We start from the raw sequence: 19,031 nt of genomic DNA on the forward strand, positions 1-19,031 counted from the left end.
GTGGAGCTCCCTAAGGAGCTCCAAGTCCAGGCTTGCCCTTCCAGGGACTGCTAAATTACTGGTGGATTTTTTTTCCTTCAGCTATAACGGTTGTAAGGCTGCTGGGCTACCCCATAGCCAGAGAGTGGCAATGAGACTGGAGCAAGTTAAAGCACCACGAAACTTGCTGTTGTTACCAAGATTCAGCATTGTTCTTGAATAAATACTTTTTGGATTATTGCAAGCTTTGATTAATTTACAGAGTCCTGAAAAGTTGACATTGATAACTCTTTCCATTATTTTCATTGTTTTATAAAGGAGAAGATTTTCAGAAGTCCTTGCTTTCCTATTACAGAAATATCCTCATCTTCTAAAAGTACATTCTTGTGCTAGTAATGTACACTTCTCTTCTTTTTTTCCTTTTAGATACCTTGGAGATAGCATCTATAAATTTACCCATTCCTGTGCAAACCAAGAACTATTATAAGAATGTTTCTGAAAACAAAGAGATTGTAAAATTAGTTTCTGTGCTTAGCACAATTATCAACTCCACCAAAAAGGTATGTCAAGAGGGTCTGCCAGGAGTGTCTTTTGCTTCACAACAGGCACCGGTGTGAAGATGAACATCACAAGGTTGTCCTGTCCGCAGCCTGGGTCTCACCCACTGTGCTTTCAGGGAGCAGCGAATGGCATCTTGTATGTGCTTAGCAAATGTTTGTCTAACTGAAGATCTTTCATTCTAGATTGCAAGGTGACATAAAATTATTCCTACTCTCATACTGTGTTTTGTTTAATGCCTTTAACATCTTCTTTTAATACAAATGAATCTAACTTAAAAAAAATCGAGTATGTTCCAAACTGTAAGTCAGACTGTTGTTATAATTCACCTTCAAAGAACCAGTGATACTAACATATTTGAAATAGAGTAAGGTTTGTAGTCATTTTGTCATATTTGAGTAGTCAGGCAAATGCTATAAAATAGCAGAGAAAAATTTATTTATACTGCCACATGGAAATTATATGAAACTGAGAATAAAGAAGATATTAGTACTGTCAATACAAACTTGTACGGTACTGGACATGAATGTAGATTCAAGGTAATTTTTTCCTTCAGCATAAACTCCCCTCAACTTCCCCTTTTTTATGTAAATCATTTTTTAGACAAAAATATATAAAATCTTGAAGTCATCTTTTATTTAAAAAAAAAATCTTCTAATTCACATGGCCAGTAAGACTTGTTGACTCTTTAATAATGTTTCCCTGTGTTCAAGGAATAGTGGTTGCTCAGTAGATACATTTTTTTCTGTTACTCAGTTTTGATACAGTGAGTTATGTTAGTTTGAAAACATTCTGAAAGGCTACCATTGCTGTAACATTGTGAGGAAATATTAAGTTGAGTTTTATTGTGTTCCCAGGGGAACTGGAAATCTTTTGCATTTATGCACTTTCAATTTTCCTTTCTTAATATAGTGAAGGTCCTGTATTTAATTTTCCCCTAGGACAGCATACATATAACTCAGCAAATATTTATCTAGTACTTAGATTATTAGGCTCTATACTAAATGATATATACTAAATCATATTCCATGATAACAATAAGCATTCAGAAATATTTTTGAGTGTCTCGGTGTTCCTAGAAAATAAAATAAAATAAAATAAAATAAAATAAAATAAATCAGCAGTAAGGTCCACTAGTTTCTCTAGCATGATCAACCACTATTATGAAAATCTAAGAGTAAGAAATCATAGTTAAAGTTAACATACAGTGCTGGCAATAAAACACTTATTTCTGTGTCACTTTTTTTTTTCTTTTTTTTTGAGAAGGAGTTTTACTCTTCTTGCCCAGGCTGGAGTGCAATGGCAACGATCTCGGCTCATTGCAACCTTCGCCACCCAGGTTCAAGCGATTCTCATGTCTCAGCCTCCTGAGTAGCTGGAATTACAGACATGCACCACCACGCCCAGCTGATTTTATATTTTTAGTAGAGACAGGGTTTTACCATGTTGGTCAGGCTGGCCTCAAACTCCTGACCTCAGGTGATCTGCCTGCCTTGGCCTCCCAAAGTGCTGGGATTGCAGGCGTGAGCCACTGCACCCGGCCTCTGTCTCACTTTTATTGCTTGCTTTTACATTACATGAAGGAAATGCTCAGAAATTAGCCTGCCTTAAAATAATAAAAAAGGTTGGCATTTATAACAACTTGAAAAATGTATTGAAGATTTATAGGATAGCCAAATTGTTTCTGGGAGAATATATGTACGCTTAGTCATGGTGCTAGATATAGGCAGCCCACTACAGCCATAGACCTATCTGAATGATTCTGCTTCAACCACCAAAAATCCTGTTGATCCCTACCCCTTTGCTGTTGCTATAGCTAATTGAATTAGAATGTAAATGCAACCTGCTTTTAGCACACCCATAGGTTGGCCATCAACTTATAACACAACCTGAGTTGAAAAGAAGCTGGTTGTGGCTGCCCATGCCTGTAATCCCAGCACTCTGAGAGGCCGCAGTGGGTGGATAACATGAGGCCAGGAGTTTGAGACCAGCCTGGCCAACATGGTGAAACTCTGCCTCTACTAAAACCACAAAAATTAGTCAGGCATGGTGGCACATGTCTGTAATCCCAGCTACTCATGAGGCTGAGGCACAAGAATAGCCAGAACCCAGGAGGCGGATGTTACAGTGGGCTGAGGTGCCACTGCACTCCAGCCTGAGTTACACTCTGTCTCAAAAAAGAAAAAAGAAAAAGAAGAAAAGAAACGTTGAGCTGGACCAAACAATCAAAATCACCTTGGTAACAAAATCAGAACAACTCTACATGTGTAGTTCATCTAATTTTCCTATTCAGGTCATTTTCCTTTTGAGGTCTAGGTTACCTCCATGTGAAAAAGTTCCAATTTAATAAAGACAGACACTTTAATATAAAAAAAATAGCCTCCAATGTATTTAGTTAAGGTATATTCTTAATATTATAAGCTCTTGAATGTTGAGAAAGCTCAGAATTCTGGAACTCCTGCCCATTTCTGGGAATCTTCAATAATCTGTAATTCATTCTTCAAACCATCATACATATATGGATATGTCTACATGCTGTTGCAATGCATTCTTGGTATGCATGTCAACACTTCAGCTCATACAAATGAATCATTTGTGTTGGGGACAGGCAGTGATAGGTTTAACAGTCTGCATTTTAGTGGATGGGAAGTATCAACATCCATTAAATCTGAGGCTCTGAGGGACATTTTAGCTGTATGGTGGGAGTGTGGAACTACGTCTTGGTTTGGTGCAGATTGGTGCAATTTACTTAAAATAATCAGACTATTTAGAATCCTGTAATGCTCAATTATTTCAAATAATTGCATTTGTATTCTGTGTCAGCTAAATTTGTTTTTCATGCAGATATAACTGTGAAATTATAAGCCAGTGGAAAAACTTGATTCACAAAGGAATTAGAAATGAAGAGACACATTTTTTGGCCAGGTGCCATGGATCACGTTTGTAATCTCAGCACTTTGGGAGGCTGAGATGAGAGGATCATTTGAGGAATTTGAGATCAGCCTGGGTGACATAGTGAGATCTTGTCTCTACAATAAATAAATAAATGAGACAAAATTTTAATTATTTGTAGATGATATAATTATCTACCAAGTAAATCCAAGAGGCTAATCTGAAAAAGAAATCGTGGCCTAATGAGTTAAATTAGTCATCAATGGAAAGATAATTATATGAATTTTTCATAGAATACAATAAACATGTTCCTGAAAGTGTCCTGTTTTGTGAAGTTGCATATTTAATATTAAATAATAGGGATTATGAGAAAAATAAGATTGAGGCAGACACACAAAATCTAAAGTAGTAACAAAGCAGTAATAATCATAGTAAAATATTAACAGTAGCAATCATAGTAAAATAGTCACACATTTAATAACATTATAGTAATTACAGAACTTTACTATAAAAGATGAAATGGGAGAAGGAACAGTTGAGGTTGCGGAGGCATAGAAGCAAAGATAAACTATACAAAAGTCAGGCCGAATTCTGCAAAAAAACATTCTTTTGTTGTTGTTGCTCTTTCTGCTTTGATTGGCATTTATTTGTTTATCTATTTTTATTTGTATAAATTTATGGGATACCTGTGCAATTGTGTTAGATGCATAGATTACATAATGGTCAAGTCTGGGATTTTAGGGTATCCATCACCCAAAGTAATGTACATTGTAGCTATTTACCAATTTCTCATCACCCTCCCTTCTGAGGTTGATGAGAAATCTGACTCTTCTGAGTCTGTTGTCTATCATTCTGCTCTCTATGTCCATGCGAATACATTTGTTTTCGTACTAACTTATGAGTGAGATCAATATGCAAAGAACATTCTTAAGACAAGTGGTTACCAAATCAGTCCAAATGGAAGAAGTGATGGAGGGGGCGTGGTGCACCGGACTGTACTCCCCTGTGGCTTGCTGTTTTAGCTGGTACAAAGCAGTACATTTGTTTCACTGGAAAAATAGTGTTTGAAAACACGAACGCTGCATACTTGGTAGCAAACTAGACTGTTCATTTAAAAATACGTTTTAAAAAATGTATATGCCATTTATAGCCAATTGTAACAATAGTGAAAAGATCTTGTTTACAATGACATCATTGAAAAATACCTAAAAACGTGTGTAATAAGAAGTATCTGGGGTCTCTATGAAGATTACCCTAAAACTTAACAAGGAAGTTTTTAAAAAGGTGACAAGATGTGGAAACATGCACTACGTTCCTGGTTGGTAAGATGTAGTATGATTCCAATGGCAATTCTTGTTATGTGAATTTTTACATTTTATGTGATTCCAGGCCATCTCTCAGCAGAGCGATGCTGGCTATGTTCTGTTTGTCCTTCATGTCTCTAAGAGCTGATCTGCATTCCCTCCAGCTGTCTGACCTTAGGCGACATGTCAGTAGATTCCCATTGAGGCTTGCATTGGGTTCAGTCAATGAAGACTCTTGGTGGAGATCTGATGGGCAGGGGGAAAGAAGGGAATAATCTCCGAGTATGTTTTCCATAGTATCCTTCCCGTAAATCCAAGAGGCTAATAGTGTGACCTTAAGCTGTGATTTTTGACCTAAGGTCCAGCTCCAGTCAAGAAGCCCCTGTACAAAGGATCTTCAAGGATTCTCTTCCAGTTTCTAGAAACTGCTCCACTCCCTTTTCTCTACTCTCTTTTGTTTAGGGATAACAGTGAAACTGTTACTAGCCCTGGGCTACTGTCCACACTATTGTATATAGTCCCAGTCCTTTGGCATTTCCAGATAATCACATGGTTCGCTAAACATTTTAATAAATTCATAGAAACCACGAGCAGTTGGCAAATATTCACTTATATCATTGTGCCATTTCAGATTCTTCCTTCTTAACATAAATCTGTTGTTGTTTGCTTCCAGGAGGTTGTTACATGCATGGATTGCTTCAAACGCTACAATCACATTTGGCAAAAGGAGAAAGAAGAAGCCATTAAGACATTTATTACACAGAGCCCCTTGCTTTCTGAATTTGAGTCCCAGATTCTCTATTTCCAAAACCTAGAGCAGGAAATTAATGCTGAGCCTGAATATATCTGTGTAGGTTCCATTGCTCTGTACACAGGTTGGTTTATTTTCTTTCATAGAGCCATGTAAATTAGACAGTATTGTTTTGTCTTTTTATCCAGATTCGTATTCCAGAGAATTCTACCTGTCTTAAAGATTGACTTTATGGGCCTCAAGATTTGAGATCAGTTTGTAGATTTTTTAAGAATTTCCTGCTGCATAATTATTAATTCTTGATTATTTTGAACACTTTGCTGCTAAACCTTGAAAATAAAGGTTAGGTCAGAGAAAGGAGATGCTGTTATATTCTGAATTAAAATTTGCCCTTTATTTAACAAATAACAATAACAAACAATTGAGGCTTATCCCGGAGGTTCTGATATGTGCTTTTTAAAAAAAGCATTTTGAAATATGTATTGGATTGTTGTAAAAACAAACTTTATAAAATGAACGAATATATAAATCACCAGGAAAAATTATGATTTTTTTTTTCCGGTTCAACTTTTTATGGGTTAGAAGGCTATAAGCTGCAAAGTGTTTACTGTTGGAGAACAGTGACACTTTGACTTTTCATACCGGTTCAAGTTTTTAAAATTGAACTGTAGACATTTGGGTTTTCAGCTGACTTGAAGTTTTCCCTGACTGCCGAGACAAAGACCTGGATGGTTGTCATTGGACGCCACTGTAACAAAAAATACCGGAGTGAGATGGAAAACATTTTTACCCTTATTGAAGAATTCAATAAGAAACTAAATCGTCCAATTAAGGACCTCGATGATATTCGGATTGCAATGGCAGCACTGAAAGAAATAAGGGAGCAGCAAATCTCCATTGACTTTCAAGTAGGACCTATCGAGGTGACTAATGATGATTTGTTCATTATAGAAATATTTCTACATGTTGGATGCTATTACCTGAAATACTGACTGGGTCTGGAGCAAAGTTACTAAATGGGTGCTAAACCAAGACAATAATTTCAATATTGTTGATGATACCAAAGCCCTATAGGGTGCCTTCCATGGGCCAGGTCTCTCCTTCATGTATGACAAGTTCCTTCAGAGCAGGTCCTGAGATAAAGATTTTTGCTCAAGTGATTTATTGATGAGTGCTCAGTAGAGAAGGGGAGTGAGGGAATCAGGAAAGGTTAAGGATGAGAAGCCAATCAGCTATGGATTGACTTCAGCCTGATCCCACGGGCGCCCTACACCATCAATGAAAAGCCCTCCTTCATGAAAAGGAGACTACCCTTTGTACTTCTAAGTCAGTGGAAAATGGGCCATGACCTCCCATGAGAAGGCTCACATCCAGCTGAGGAAAATCTTCCAGAGAAGGGGACAGCTGCAGTTCTTAAAGCCAGCACTCTCAGTATTCGGGGATGGGAATAGCAGCTGGTAATCAGGACCTGGATGGGGAACTAACAGTGTTCATATATGCGTTAACTCATTTCATCCTTACTATGGCTGCTACTCATCATGCAAGTAAACTGAGGGTCAAAGAAGTTATGGACTTTTATCAGTGTTGCACTTCACTTTTATTTGTATACCATATCATACTATTTTTTTCCAGATGAAAATGTCTTTTTTTGCAGTGAAGTCTGCTTCACTGACTTATCAATTATAATATTATCAACATACATAGTATAATTTAAGCAATAGCAAAAAAAAAAAAAAGGCAGTTGATTTCTTTACAAGCAGACACCCTCGAATAGATTCACTTGAGTAAACATTATCTCTTTCTAAGGAGTCTCCTTAGAAATCTCATGTTAAGCCACCAACAAAATCAGTTTTAGCAACAGCCTTTTTTTTAAAACAAAACAAAACAAAACACTACTTGTCCCCCAAATTAAAAAATAGCATTTTAGAAAAATTAGAAAACACAAATGTATGAAATATAATTTCAAAATTACCGTAATCTTATCAATCAAGTTCGTACCAAGATGTTGGTATATTTCTTTCCAGCTTCTTTTCATGTCTGTATATGTGTGTGCAATTTTGAATTCCATTTTTTATTCATCTTGTAACACATATTATCATTATAAATGACATGAGTGTGAATTATTAATATCATTAATAACTTTTCATAATCAGAATTGTTGGTGCATGTCTTTAAATCTTATTTGCCACTCATGATTGTTGACAAAGGCCCAAGAGTGGAGACATTAAGGAAAAGCACTTCTCAGCCATGGAGGCACTGTGGGGTTGGGGCCAGTGTTAACCTCAAGATGAAAATGTCTTATCAGAAGTGGCTCACTATATTTGTTATTTTAAAATGAGACTAGTATAATTGTAGCATTAAAAAAAAACTCCAGTTGTAAAAGCATCATCTTTTCATCACACCATAATTGGAATGTGTGGACTTATACTCTGATGGTCCAGATTAGACTCTAGTCTCCCATTTTCTGCATCCCTGTTTGAATTTTGAAAATTTTTCACATTACCATGAAAATGGTACAGACCACTACACATTTTCACTTCTGCTATGTTGGGCCGGGGGGATCACATGGTCCATCCTGCTTTCCTTGGCTTGAAACATCAAGGCAAAGAGAACTTTCTTTGTGCAGGATCTGGGGAGATCCTCAAGTCTGAAGAGGAGGTACAGTAACTGACAATCCTGTTTTCTCCTACCTGGGCATTAAGAACAAAAGCAGAATCAAGTAGACAAGATCAAAACATCACCTTTGTGCCTGATGGAAGTTATTTGGAAGACATAATTGAGTGTATTACTTCAATTATTTTCCTCCCTTCGCTACACACACACACACACACACACACACACACACTATAAGCTAGTGAATACTAAATCCCAGGATTATGATACTTCCTCATCCATCAGAGGCAGTGTTGGAAAGCTGTAGGTCTTGTGTTACCCTGATCAGTTTATGGCACTGAGGTGCAGACCACAGGCATGCCTCCATGGAGAGAGAGGGAAGAGAGAGAAAGGCACTGGGCTATGCTTGCTCAAATCAACAATTTTTCCCCCCAAATCAACAATCAGGCACTCATTCCACCTCTATGGGGAGGAGTAACAGTGGGAGAAGAGACGAGGGATATTAGAGAAAATTCTTTCTTATCAAAACCAACCTTAGCCTTATTTTAATCCTTTAGCGAAGAAAGCCATCCAGGATCTTACATGCTGAAGGGAATGACTTGGCCCAGGCTCTGATTCAAGAACACCCTTTTGTGTCTTACTATTGGAACCTCTTATCAATCAAGTGAAATGAGACAGACTAAAAACCCTGATTTATTTTGTTATTCTAATATTAGAAGTTAAATTATTTTATGTTTTTCATTTACTTGATATAATTGTGTTGTCATCGAATACAATTTCGGGGCCTAAGTAAAAATATCTTTTATTTGTCTCATGGTTTATAGTTTTTCAAATGCATTTAAAATGATATTTTCACTACTCTCAAAGATCCTGTGAAGCAGCCAAAAGATTTTCTCATTTTATAGATGAGGAAACTGAACCTGAATGGCTCAGTTGCTCAGTTAACCTCTTAAAGTTTAAAGTAGAATAACTAGAACTGTTAGGTAATTTCACTATTATACTGGTATTTTCCATTATTATCATTTAATACATGACTGTGTGTAGATGTATGCATCTGACTGGCCAAAATTAAGTTTTCTCTCTTTTTTTTTTTTATAGGAATCTTATGCCCTGCTTAACAGATATGGACTTCTGATAGCAAAGGAAGAGATGGACAAAGTTGATACACTGCACTATGCTTGGGAGAAGCTGCTGGCACGTGCTGGTGAAGTCCAGAATGAATTAGTGTCACTACAGCCCAGTTTTAAGAAAGAGCTTACTAGTGCTGTGGAGGTATTCCTCCAAGACTGTCACCAGTTTTATCTGGACTATGATTTGGTATGTCTCTGGCTTTCTCTGCATGCATTTTTGGGGATTAGTGAATAGAGCATGCAAAATATAGTTGTCAAAAATTATGGGTAAAATTGTATGAAATGTCCCAGGAATTCCCAAGGAATGGGATTTTTATTTTCATGAGAGAAAAACATTTTCTTTTCACAATCCTTTCCCCTTAGAGTTTGTATTAGTCTGTTTTGACACTGCTATAAAGAACTACTAGAGACTGGGTAATTTATAACGGAAAGAGGTTTGATTGACTCACAGTTCAGCATGGCTGGGGAGGCCTCGGGAAACTTGCAATCATGGCAGAAGGTGAAGAGGAAGCAAGGCACCTTCTTCACAAGGCGGCAGAAAGAAGTGCCAAGCAAAGGGGGAAGAGCCCCTTGTAAAACCATCAGATCTCATGAGAACTCACTCAATATCCAGAGACTAGCATAGGGGAAACTGCTGTAATGATTCGGTTACCTCCACCTAGTTTCTCCCTTGAGACTTGAGGATTATGGGGATTACAATTCAAGATGAGATTTGGGTGGGGACAGAAAGCCTAACCAAATCAGGGTTCATATAGGATAATTTCAACAGAAAATGATAAATTTAAAAGTGCTAACTTAAAAATGTTAACACTGCATCATTTGTTCTGTTACTAAAGTTGTTTGGTAGCATTCTAAATTTGTGTAGAATAGTACTATTCACATATAGTTATAATGTCCTCCTATCCACGGCATTCCTTGGTTCCACAAATGTGGAGCGCGGAAGTGCTGGACGCTGTCCTTGGTTCTGACTAAACAGTAGTGGATAAGACAGATGGAGCCCTGCCTCCATGGAGTCCATATTTTAATTACCCATATATGTTTAGGTACTGAATCTTCTAATGTGAATATGCTGTGTAATGAGACCCTTCTGCAGGCACATATAATGTGCAGAAGAAGGGAAATATAGTTTCAGGTAAAATTTGTACCTATTAACTAGTAGCACAATAAATCACAAAATTAATAATGTTAGAAGATTGGGTCCATGTACCAACTCCATGGATGAAGCAGCACAGAAATCCACATATTCAGGGTTTTCTAATGTAGGAAAATCTGACTGGAGTGTTAAGATTATAGGCCACCTTACAAGTGGGTGTTAGAATGATAAAAATCTATGAGTTATATGATATTAGCATTTAGTTCAAAAGCAGGCTTTATATGTGCTTCTTATAGAACAGCCATTGACTCCTCTTTGCCTGTGTTACCTAAGAAATGAGTAATGCATATTTTTATCCTTAAAAGTTTCTTGACAAAAGGAAGTCCTGGCATTAATTTGGCTTTTTTAGACTGGAAAAATATTTCCAGATGAATCTTTGTGAGGACCTTTTTTTCTAATAAATAAAAACTAAGTTTCTTATCATGTATGACACCTAACTTTAATATTTAAATATTCTGAGTTCATGAAATTTACATGCAAACAATTTGTTCTATATATTTTTTTAACTTTTTGTTCAGAATGGTCCAATGGCTAGTGGCTTGAAGCCCCAGGAAGCCAGTGACAGGCTTATCATGTTTCAGGTAATCTTTTTAGTTTCTATGACTTTCTAAACAATAAAATCTTGTTGTGTTTTAAACACATGTATATTTTCTTCTTTTTAAGATATAGAGCCCTATTGTGGAACACTGTATGTACTTGCATTAAAAATAAGATTTTGTAGGATTACAATTAGAAGTGGTTTCTATGAATTAATTATGCCTACTTAGTATTCCTATTTACATGTGCCCAGAGATCATATATCACTGGCTTACTTGTTTGCCAATCTTATATTTTCATTTGCATGTTTGTTCATGTATAAATCATTTTGACGAGTTTTCACTTGTGTTTTTATTAGAATCAATTTGACAATATCTATCGGAAATACATCACATATACTGGAGGAGAGGAGCTTTTAGGCCTGCCAGTTACACAGTATCCTCAGCTTCTTGAAATAAAGAAGCAATTAAATCTTCTACAGAAAATATACACTCTGTACAATAGTGTCATAGAGACTGTAAATAGTTACTATGATATTCTTTGGTCAGAGGTGAATATTGAAAAAATCAACAATGAACTCTTAGAATTCCAGAACAGGTAAGAAGTTAAATGTTTAGCATGCCCAGCGATTAAACTTCAAATGCTTTCTTTTTTGACAGGCAGCCAAGCTCTGTTTTCACCCCTGCTGTTTCAAAAGCACATCTTACTGCATTGTTGTTGTCCATTGAAATCATTCTTGTTAATTGCTATTTGTTAATTACTCCTGTGTGTAGACAATGAGACAAGCACATTCTTTATACATGAATGAATCATGTTAGGGGCTTTTCTGCAGCTTGGTGGGAGCCAATTTTTATTTATATTATACTTATGAAACATTTGAAGTTTATGTTAGATTATCATCTGGAACAAAAGCAGGAGCCATGATTTTTCTATATTGTTGTAGCTGCTGAATCCAAAGAAAAGGGAGAACTATTTGTTGTATATTTCACTTGACAGCCTGATACACTATGCTGTGCTTTGTGCTTAGTAAGTTCTCAGTACATGTTTGTAGAATTGAATTAACATGAACAGCACCTCTGTACTCCAAAATAATGCCTCTAACTAGGTAGTAGTTGTGAAGGATTGGAAAAAATCTTTTCTAATGGAGAAGACAATTATCTGTAATATATAAGTCATCTGTATATTATATTAACAGATTGCCTGCAAGTCATGGGATTTTAAAATAGGATAGGTATTCAAAGACACTATTTTTGATAGAAATGCTAGCAGACCATCTTGGTCCAGAGATGTCTGTGATCATGTTTCAATGAGCTTTCATGTTGGTTTCCCTTCACAGGTGTCGGAAGTTGCCCCGGGCTTTGAAGGACTGGCAGGCTTTTTTGGACCTGAAGAAGATCATTGATGATTTCAGTGAGTGTTGCCCACTGCTGGAATACATGGCCAGTAAAGCCATGATGGAGCGACACTGGGAAAGGATAACCACCCTCACCGGGCACAGCCTGGATGTGGGGAATGAGAGCTTTAAGTTAAGAAATATCATGGAGGCACCTCTGCTGAAATACAAAGAGGAAATAGAGGTACAGTTGACAGAGCATGATGTGGTGGAAGATTAAAAGGTCTCATGGTATTTATTTGATAACATTTCTGTATTATAGAATATTACATCAGTAAACTATACTCAGACAATTGAAATTGTTCTCCTGGCATTCAGCCATTAGTTCCTAAGAACAAATGTTTATTACACCTAAGATGGTACAGATTCTGCATCAGAATTAACAATGCAGTCTTGCATTCAGATATCATTAAATAATTATACAAATAAAGGCATAGTTATAAGCTATGGAAAATGCCATTGAATAAAATGTATGATGTTCTATGAAAGCCTATGATAGATGAGTTTGGCTCACCTGGGGGTGATAAAGCTAGGGAGGGCTGGGACACAGGCACAGGACTGGCTGGGCGAAGGGAGTGTGGTTGTGTGGTTGGGTGAGGGGCTTGGAAAGTGCAAAGAAGGCCATTCCAGGCAGATGGCACATTATGCATGGAACATCTAAAGTATATTTGAGGAACCAGAAGAAGACCTGTGTGGCTGGGGTGTGGAGGCCAGGCAGAGAGGACCAGCTGAGGCCAGGGAGGCGGATGTTATTGAGCAGTGAGCACCAGCAGAGAGATGTGTTTTCAGCAGGGGCTGACATGGTTAGGTTGACTGTTTATAAGCATCACTCTGCTAGAGATCGTTGGAGAAAGAATTGAAGGAGGACAAGGGAGGAATGATGGAAAAACCAACTGAGAGTTTCTAAGGGTAGCTCAGGCAAGAAATGATGGCTTGTTAGATGGGAAGGGAAGTAGTAAAGCTGGAGGGGAGAGACAGGATCACGGGGTATTTGAGGAGAATTTGGTGATGAAGGGAACGTAGCAGGAGAAAGAAGAGGGGGTTAAAGATGAATTCTAGATTTCTTGCTGTAAGACCTCAATGGATGAAGGTGCTGACCACTGAGATGAAGGGGATCAGATTGAGTGACAAGATGCAAAGCTCATGAGCTTGATCAGGGACATGAGTCTGGTATTTCACAGATTGTGTTTGGGGTTTCCTTGAAACATCACAGCAGGGAAGTTCAGTAGGCAAATGGATGTGGGTCTTGCCTGGAGATATGAAAGTGATTGAATTCATAAGTGTAAATGAGCTCACCCAGAGGGGAAACATAGTGTGGGAAGAAATGAGGGTAAAGAAAGGGCTGGACTAATCGCCTCAAGGGTGAGGCTGCAGAGGAGACTGGGAAAGTGACCAGAGCCATGGGAGAAATCAGGTTTTGCTACCTGTGTTCATTCACACGCTGCATTCATTTGACTTAAGAGGTAAATCAGAAATACACTGAATTTTGAATCAGTGATTGGAGTTTCAAAATGTAAAAGTGATTTGCATGTATTTTCTGTCACCTTTCTTTCTGGACAAGTTTGCTGGGAAATTTTTAAAATTCAAGTTCTGTTATTCAATGATATCTTTATCTCCATCTCTCTTACGGCATCAGTATCTGCATATGCACATTCTATTTATAATATTGCATTTTCGGTCTGGAAATATAAAAGTTTGTATGTATATATATATAAAGCAGACCGTGAAGATAGGGTCTTTCAACTAGACTATTAAGGAAGGATATGTGACTTTCATGCAATAATATGAGAGCTTGCCATTTTGGTAGGACATCTGTATCAGTGCGGTGAAAGAGAGAGACATTGAGCAAAAGCTGAAGCAAGTGATTAATGAATGGGACAACAAAATGTTCACCTTTGGCAGCTTTAAAACCCGTGGAGAGCTCCTCTTGCGAGGAGACAGTACCTCGGAAATCATTGCCAACATGGAGGACAGTTTGATGTTGCTGGGTTCCCTACTGAGCAACAGGTGGGAAAACCATCTATCTTTTTCCTTAGATTTGAGAACCATAATAGCAAACATTTCAAATGAATAAAAAGTGCATTACAATAATACCCTTCATACAATCTATTCAATGTTGAAAATACTTGATTTAATTAAATTAATTTTTATATCCAAAACATCAGCACCCACTTATATATTAATAATCAATAGATTATATTCCAATTATTCTTGTTTTCATTTTGGCCTCGGACACATGTTTCAGCATGTGTAACGCTGGTTTTATTTCATTATCCTGTGTTTATGGGATGTATCCGAGACCATCCGCTGGACAATTAGCCACTCAGCTCTTGGGAACATTTCAGCTTTGCTGCTGACAAGCCTCACTGCACAGCTGACAGCTCTACAGCCTCTAGAGTCCAGGAGGAACGTTATTCTGAATTCCAGAATAATCATTCTATTCGAAAAGCCTTTTTTTTTTGCCACCATCTGTGGACTAGAAACTCTTAGTTGTTTACATACTTTATTTTTTATATTTGTACAAATTTGTGGGGTATGTGTGAATGTTTTTCTTTTTTTGAGACACAGTCTCTCTCTGTCGCCCAAGCTGGAGTGCAATGATGCGATCTTGGCCCACTGCAACCTCAGCCTTCTGGGTTCAAGTGATTCTCCTGCCTCAGCCTCCAGAGTAGCTGGGATTACAGGCGACCGCCACCATGCTTGGCTAATTTTTGTATTTTTGAGTGAGACAGGGTTTCACCATGTTGACCAGGCTGGTCTCAAACTCCTGGTCTCAGGTGATTCACCCGCCTCCGCCTCCCAAAGTGCTGGGATTACGGGTATGAGCCACTGCACCCGGCCACATGTAAACTTTGGTTACACGTATATAATGCGTAGTGCCACCCCTCACATTCTGGATATGCACACTGTACAGTCATGAACTTACGTTTCCTTGTTTCATTGCTTCTGTTTGCTCTTTCTGAAATAATGTTTTTGTTCCCCAGAGTCTTCTCAAATATATGGTAATTGTGCAGAATGTAGATACCATTGAGATATAAATTTGTTGTTCTATTCTAGCTTTAAAATATCACTCAATTCCCTGTATATATGTGTATCAATACTTTTAATATTGGAAATACCGTGTGCTTCATGCTATCTCAGTGAAAATTTCCCTTATTTTAACTTACTTCTTACACGAAAGTAAGTAATATGGGGATATGAAGTTAGACCATTAGTAATCTTGAGTTTGGACTTCTTGGGATTTAGTGAATTTTAATGAGCTTGACTATTATTCATACCAAACAAGAATAAAGGATAGATGGACAATAATATACCCTAGAGAGATAGAATAGACACACATATAAATTAAGTAAAAATTATCTGGTTGGGGTGGGGAAACTTTTCTCATCAATGGCATCTAATCTACAGATAGAGTTATGGGAGGAATGCTTTTTCAATATATATCTATTGAACCCTTACTGTGTGTGCGATGTACTTGTCTCGGTGCTGTGGATAGAATAAGAAATAAGGGAAAGATCTCTGTTTCTATGGACCTATATTCTAGCGAAGAGCATACAAATAGAAAGATGTGTGGAATATTAAAAGAATTTGGTTAGCAATTAAGAATATGGAAATTAAACTCTTATGCAATAATACAACTTCAAGTACATATTATGTAGGGCTAGAGAGATCTATGAAGGGATAAGAAAAAAGGAGAAACATAAAGATAGGCTGTACAATCATTTAAGATAAAGTTTGTCTGTAAGTAACAGAAGCACCACATACAAAATGGCTAATATAACACCGATGTTTATATTGCTCACATGTGAAAGAAGTCCTAAGGTAGATGGTTCAGGTTGGAATGGGGGCTTCACCACATCATCAGGGACCCCAGCTTGGTCTAGCACACTCAGTCTTTCCAAGGTGTGACCTTATTTCCCATACTATCCATTATATCCAATGCCACTACTCACATTTCATGTAGAAGAGTGGTTCTCAGTCTTTGCAACTGAAAGAACTTAAAAAAATCCCAATGCCAGGGTCACTTCCCAGACCCATTGAATCAGTCTCTGTAGGTAGGACCCAGGCAGGCAGCAGTCATGTTTAATGTTGGCGAGATGATTCCAGTGTTCAGCTAAGATGAAGCTCTGTTGATGTGGAACTTAGCCTTGTGACTGCACATGACTGCAATGGGAAACTGGGAAATTCAGTAATTTAGTTGGGTAATTATGAGCCCACATCGAAGGGCAGAAAGAGAAAAGGACATTGGGAGGCCACTGGAAGGCAGCCTGTCTCAAAGAGGAAAAGGGGAAGACAGATTAACTATGGAAGAGGCAGTAACCTTGCACACATGTACATCAAACGTGAGTGGGTTGGACACAAGTGTGGGGGAAGTTAGAAAGAGACTCAGAAAAGGGGAAGCTAAGGAGAGAGTCCAGATGTTATCATATTTGAAGATTGCATTAGTTGTCTGGTCCCCCCTGATGGTTCTATAATGGCTCCATATTCTATGAAAAACCAGAGACCCCATGAAATAGGCACAGAAGCTCAGTAGAGTGAATATTATTCTCAGCCATAGCAGCACTGAGGGTAAATGTATTACCCTGGAAGCTTGGTGGAATCAAGTCTTATGCCTGAGCTACTCTCTAGATTGTAAATCTCCCACCCTTCTCTAAGCTCTGGATCAAAAGGGAAAAAGCTAGACTTAACAATGCACAATAGATAGGGATGAACTAATCACTTGGTTGCATCATTTTAAAAGCCATCATTTAAAAAGAACATAGTTAAGGTTATAAAGAAAGAGGATACAAAATTAAGATTTTTACAAACCTCTTTGGCTTTAAAACAACAGCATGACAAAAACCAAAACCAAATCCTGAAACTGTTTCTTATTTTAGGTACAATATGCCATTCAAAGCTCAGATTCAAAAATGGGTGCAGTACCTTTCCAACTCAACAGACATCATCGAGCGCTGGATGACGGTGCAAAACCTGTGGATTTATTTAGAAGCCGTTTTTGTGGGAGGAGACATTGCCAAGCAGCTGCCCAAGGTTTCATAATCTACTTTGTGATTTCATCAGATTTTTCAGAGAAAGATCTAAGCATAAATATTCCCTTAAATAATGCAATAATATTTAACTTCTGTTGAACTGCTCCCCTCAGTCTTTTTGTTGTTACTGTTAATGGTGTTATTCTTCAAAGGGAATGAGGAATTGTGGAAAGGAAAGGGGTGACAGTCAGAGTAAGAAAAACTGTGGAGGTTTGATAGGAAATAGAGGGTTAAAAAAACAAAGAATCAGTGGTCGTGTAATTGATCTGCTTCTTTAGATAATTTCAAGGTACAATTTGGAACAGTGTAGAATTATAGTGCAGTTATCTTGACAATTCTAGGCTAATTTGTTCTTCTATTGCTGACATTTTAAAGTAATGCATAGTATACATTGTACCCAATTATATCTGTACTGTAAAATTGAGGGGTGGCAATGTGCAGAAAAAATCTCCAAAACAAAAAGAACTTTTCAAGATGTCGAATATGTATTTTTCATCAAATCGTAATCATCTTACTAGGTATATATGGAATATATTTTGAGATTTTTAAATGAACATTTTAACCAATTCTCAAGGATTCTTATTCAATTACCTTAAGCTGTATGGAAGATGATAACATTTTAACAATATATTTCAGTTTTAGAAGCATGATTATGTTAAATGTTTTCATCGCATAGGTTTCTCTTTGGTTAGTTTTCAGTTTGATTACAAAAGACAGATCAAATTATAGACTGCAGACCATTTATTTTGGAGGCAATAGTGAAATTTATTCACTCACTAAAATTTTACTTTATTTTTGATTTGTATTTGTGCATGCTTTTTTTCTTCTTTTCTTAAAGTTATAAATAGTAGGTTTGGATTTTTTTTTTTTTATTATACTTTAAGGTCTGGGATACATGTGCAGATCGTGCAGGTTTGTTACATAGGTATACATAGGCCATGGTGGTTTGCTGCACACATCAACCTGTCATCTACATTAGGTATTTCTCCTAATGCTATTGCTCCTCTTGACCCCCACCCCCGACAGGCCCCTGTATGTGATGTTCCCCTCCCTGTGTCCATATGTTCTTATTGTTAGCTCTCACTTGTGGGTGAGAACATGCGGTGTTTGGTTTTCTGTTCCAGCTTCATCCATGACCCTGCAAAGGACATGAACTCCTTCCTTTTTATGGCTGCATAGTATTCCATGGTGTATGTGTGCCACATTTTGTTTATCCAGTCTAACATTGATGGGCCTTTGGGTTGGTTCCAAGTCTGTGCTGTTATGTATAGTGCTGCAATAAACATATGTGTGCATGTTTCTATATAATAGGATGATTTATAATCCTTTGGGTATGTGCCCAGTAATGGGATTGCTGGGTCAAATGGTATTTCTAGTTCTAGATCCTTGAGGAATCATTACACTGTCTTCCACAATGGTTGAACTCATTCACACACCCACGAACACTGTAAAAGCGTTCCTATTTCTCCACATCCTCTCTAGCATTTGTTGTTACCTGACGTTTTAATGATCGCCATTCTAACTGGTGTGAGATGGTATCTCATTGTGGTTTTGATTTGCATTTCTTTAATGACCAGTGATGATGAGCTTTTTTTCATATGCTTGTTGGCCACATAAATGTCTTCTTTTGATAAGTATTTGTTCAAACCCTTTGCCCACTTTTTGGTGGGATTTTTTTTTTCTTGTAATTT

General features: G+C 37.5%; 1 protein-coding gene across 4 annotated transcripts in view; it reads left to right on the forward strand.

Annotated features, from left to right (window-relative positions):
• The window catches only part of DNAH5 (dynein axonemal heavy chain 5), a 362,294-nt gene that overhangs the window by 149,671 nt on the left and 193,592 nt on the right, over window positions 1-19,031 (forward strand). For all 4 annotated transcript variants that reach the window (XM_032279092.1, XM_032279095.1, XM_032279094.1 and 1 more), the window contains 9 exons: window positions 406-539; window positions 5,407-5,608; window positions 6,172-6,407; window positions 9,196-9,414; window positions 10,899-10,961; window positions 11,276-11,514; window positions 12,254-12,494; window positions 14,118-14,317; window positions 17,188-17,341. In XM_032279092.1, the coding sequence (XP_032134983.1) occupies window positions 406-539; window positions 5,407-5,608; window positions 6,172-6,407; window positions 9,196-9,414; window positions 10,899-10,961; window positions 11,276-11,514; window positions 12,254-12,494; window positions 14,118-14,317; window positions 17,188-17,341 (1,688 nt within the window). The remainder of the gene's footprint in view (window positions 1-405; window positions 540-5,406; window positions 5,609-6,171; window positions 6,408-9,195; window positions 9,415-10,898; window positions 10,962-11,275; window positions 11,515-12,253; window positions 12,495-14,117; window positions 14,318-17,187; window positions 17,342-19,031) is intronic.

The sequence above is a fragment of the Sapajus apella genome, unplaced genomic scaffold (assembly GCF_009761245.1).
Source record: "Sapajus apella isolate SASKATOON/1434 unplaced genomic scaffold, GSC_monkey_1.0 scaffold11, whole genome shotgun sequence".
NCBI classification, from domain to species: domain Eukaryota; kingdom Metazoa; phylum Chordata; class Mammalia; order Primates; family Cebidae; genus Sapajus; species Sapajus apella.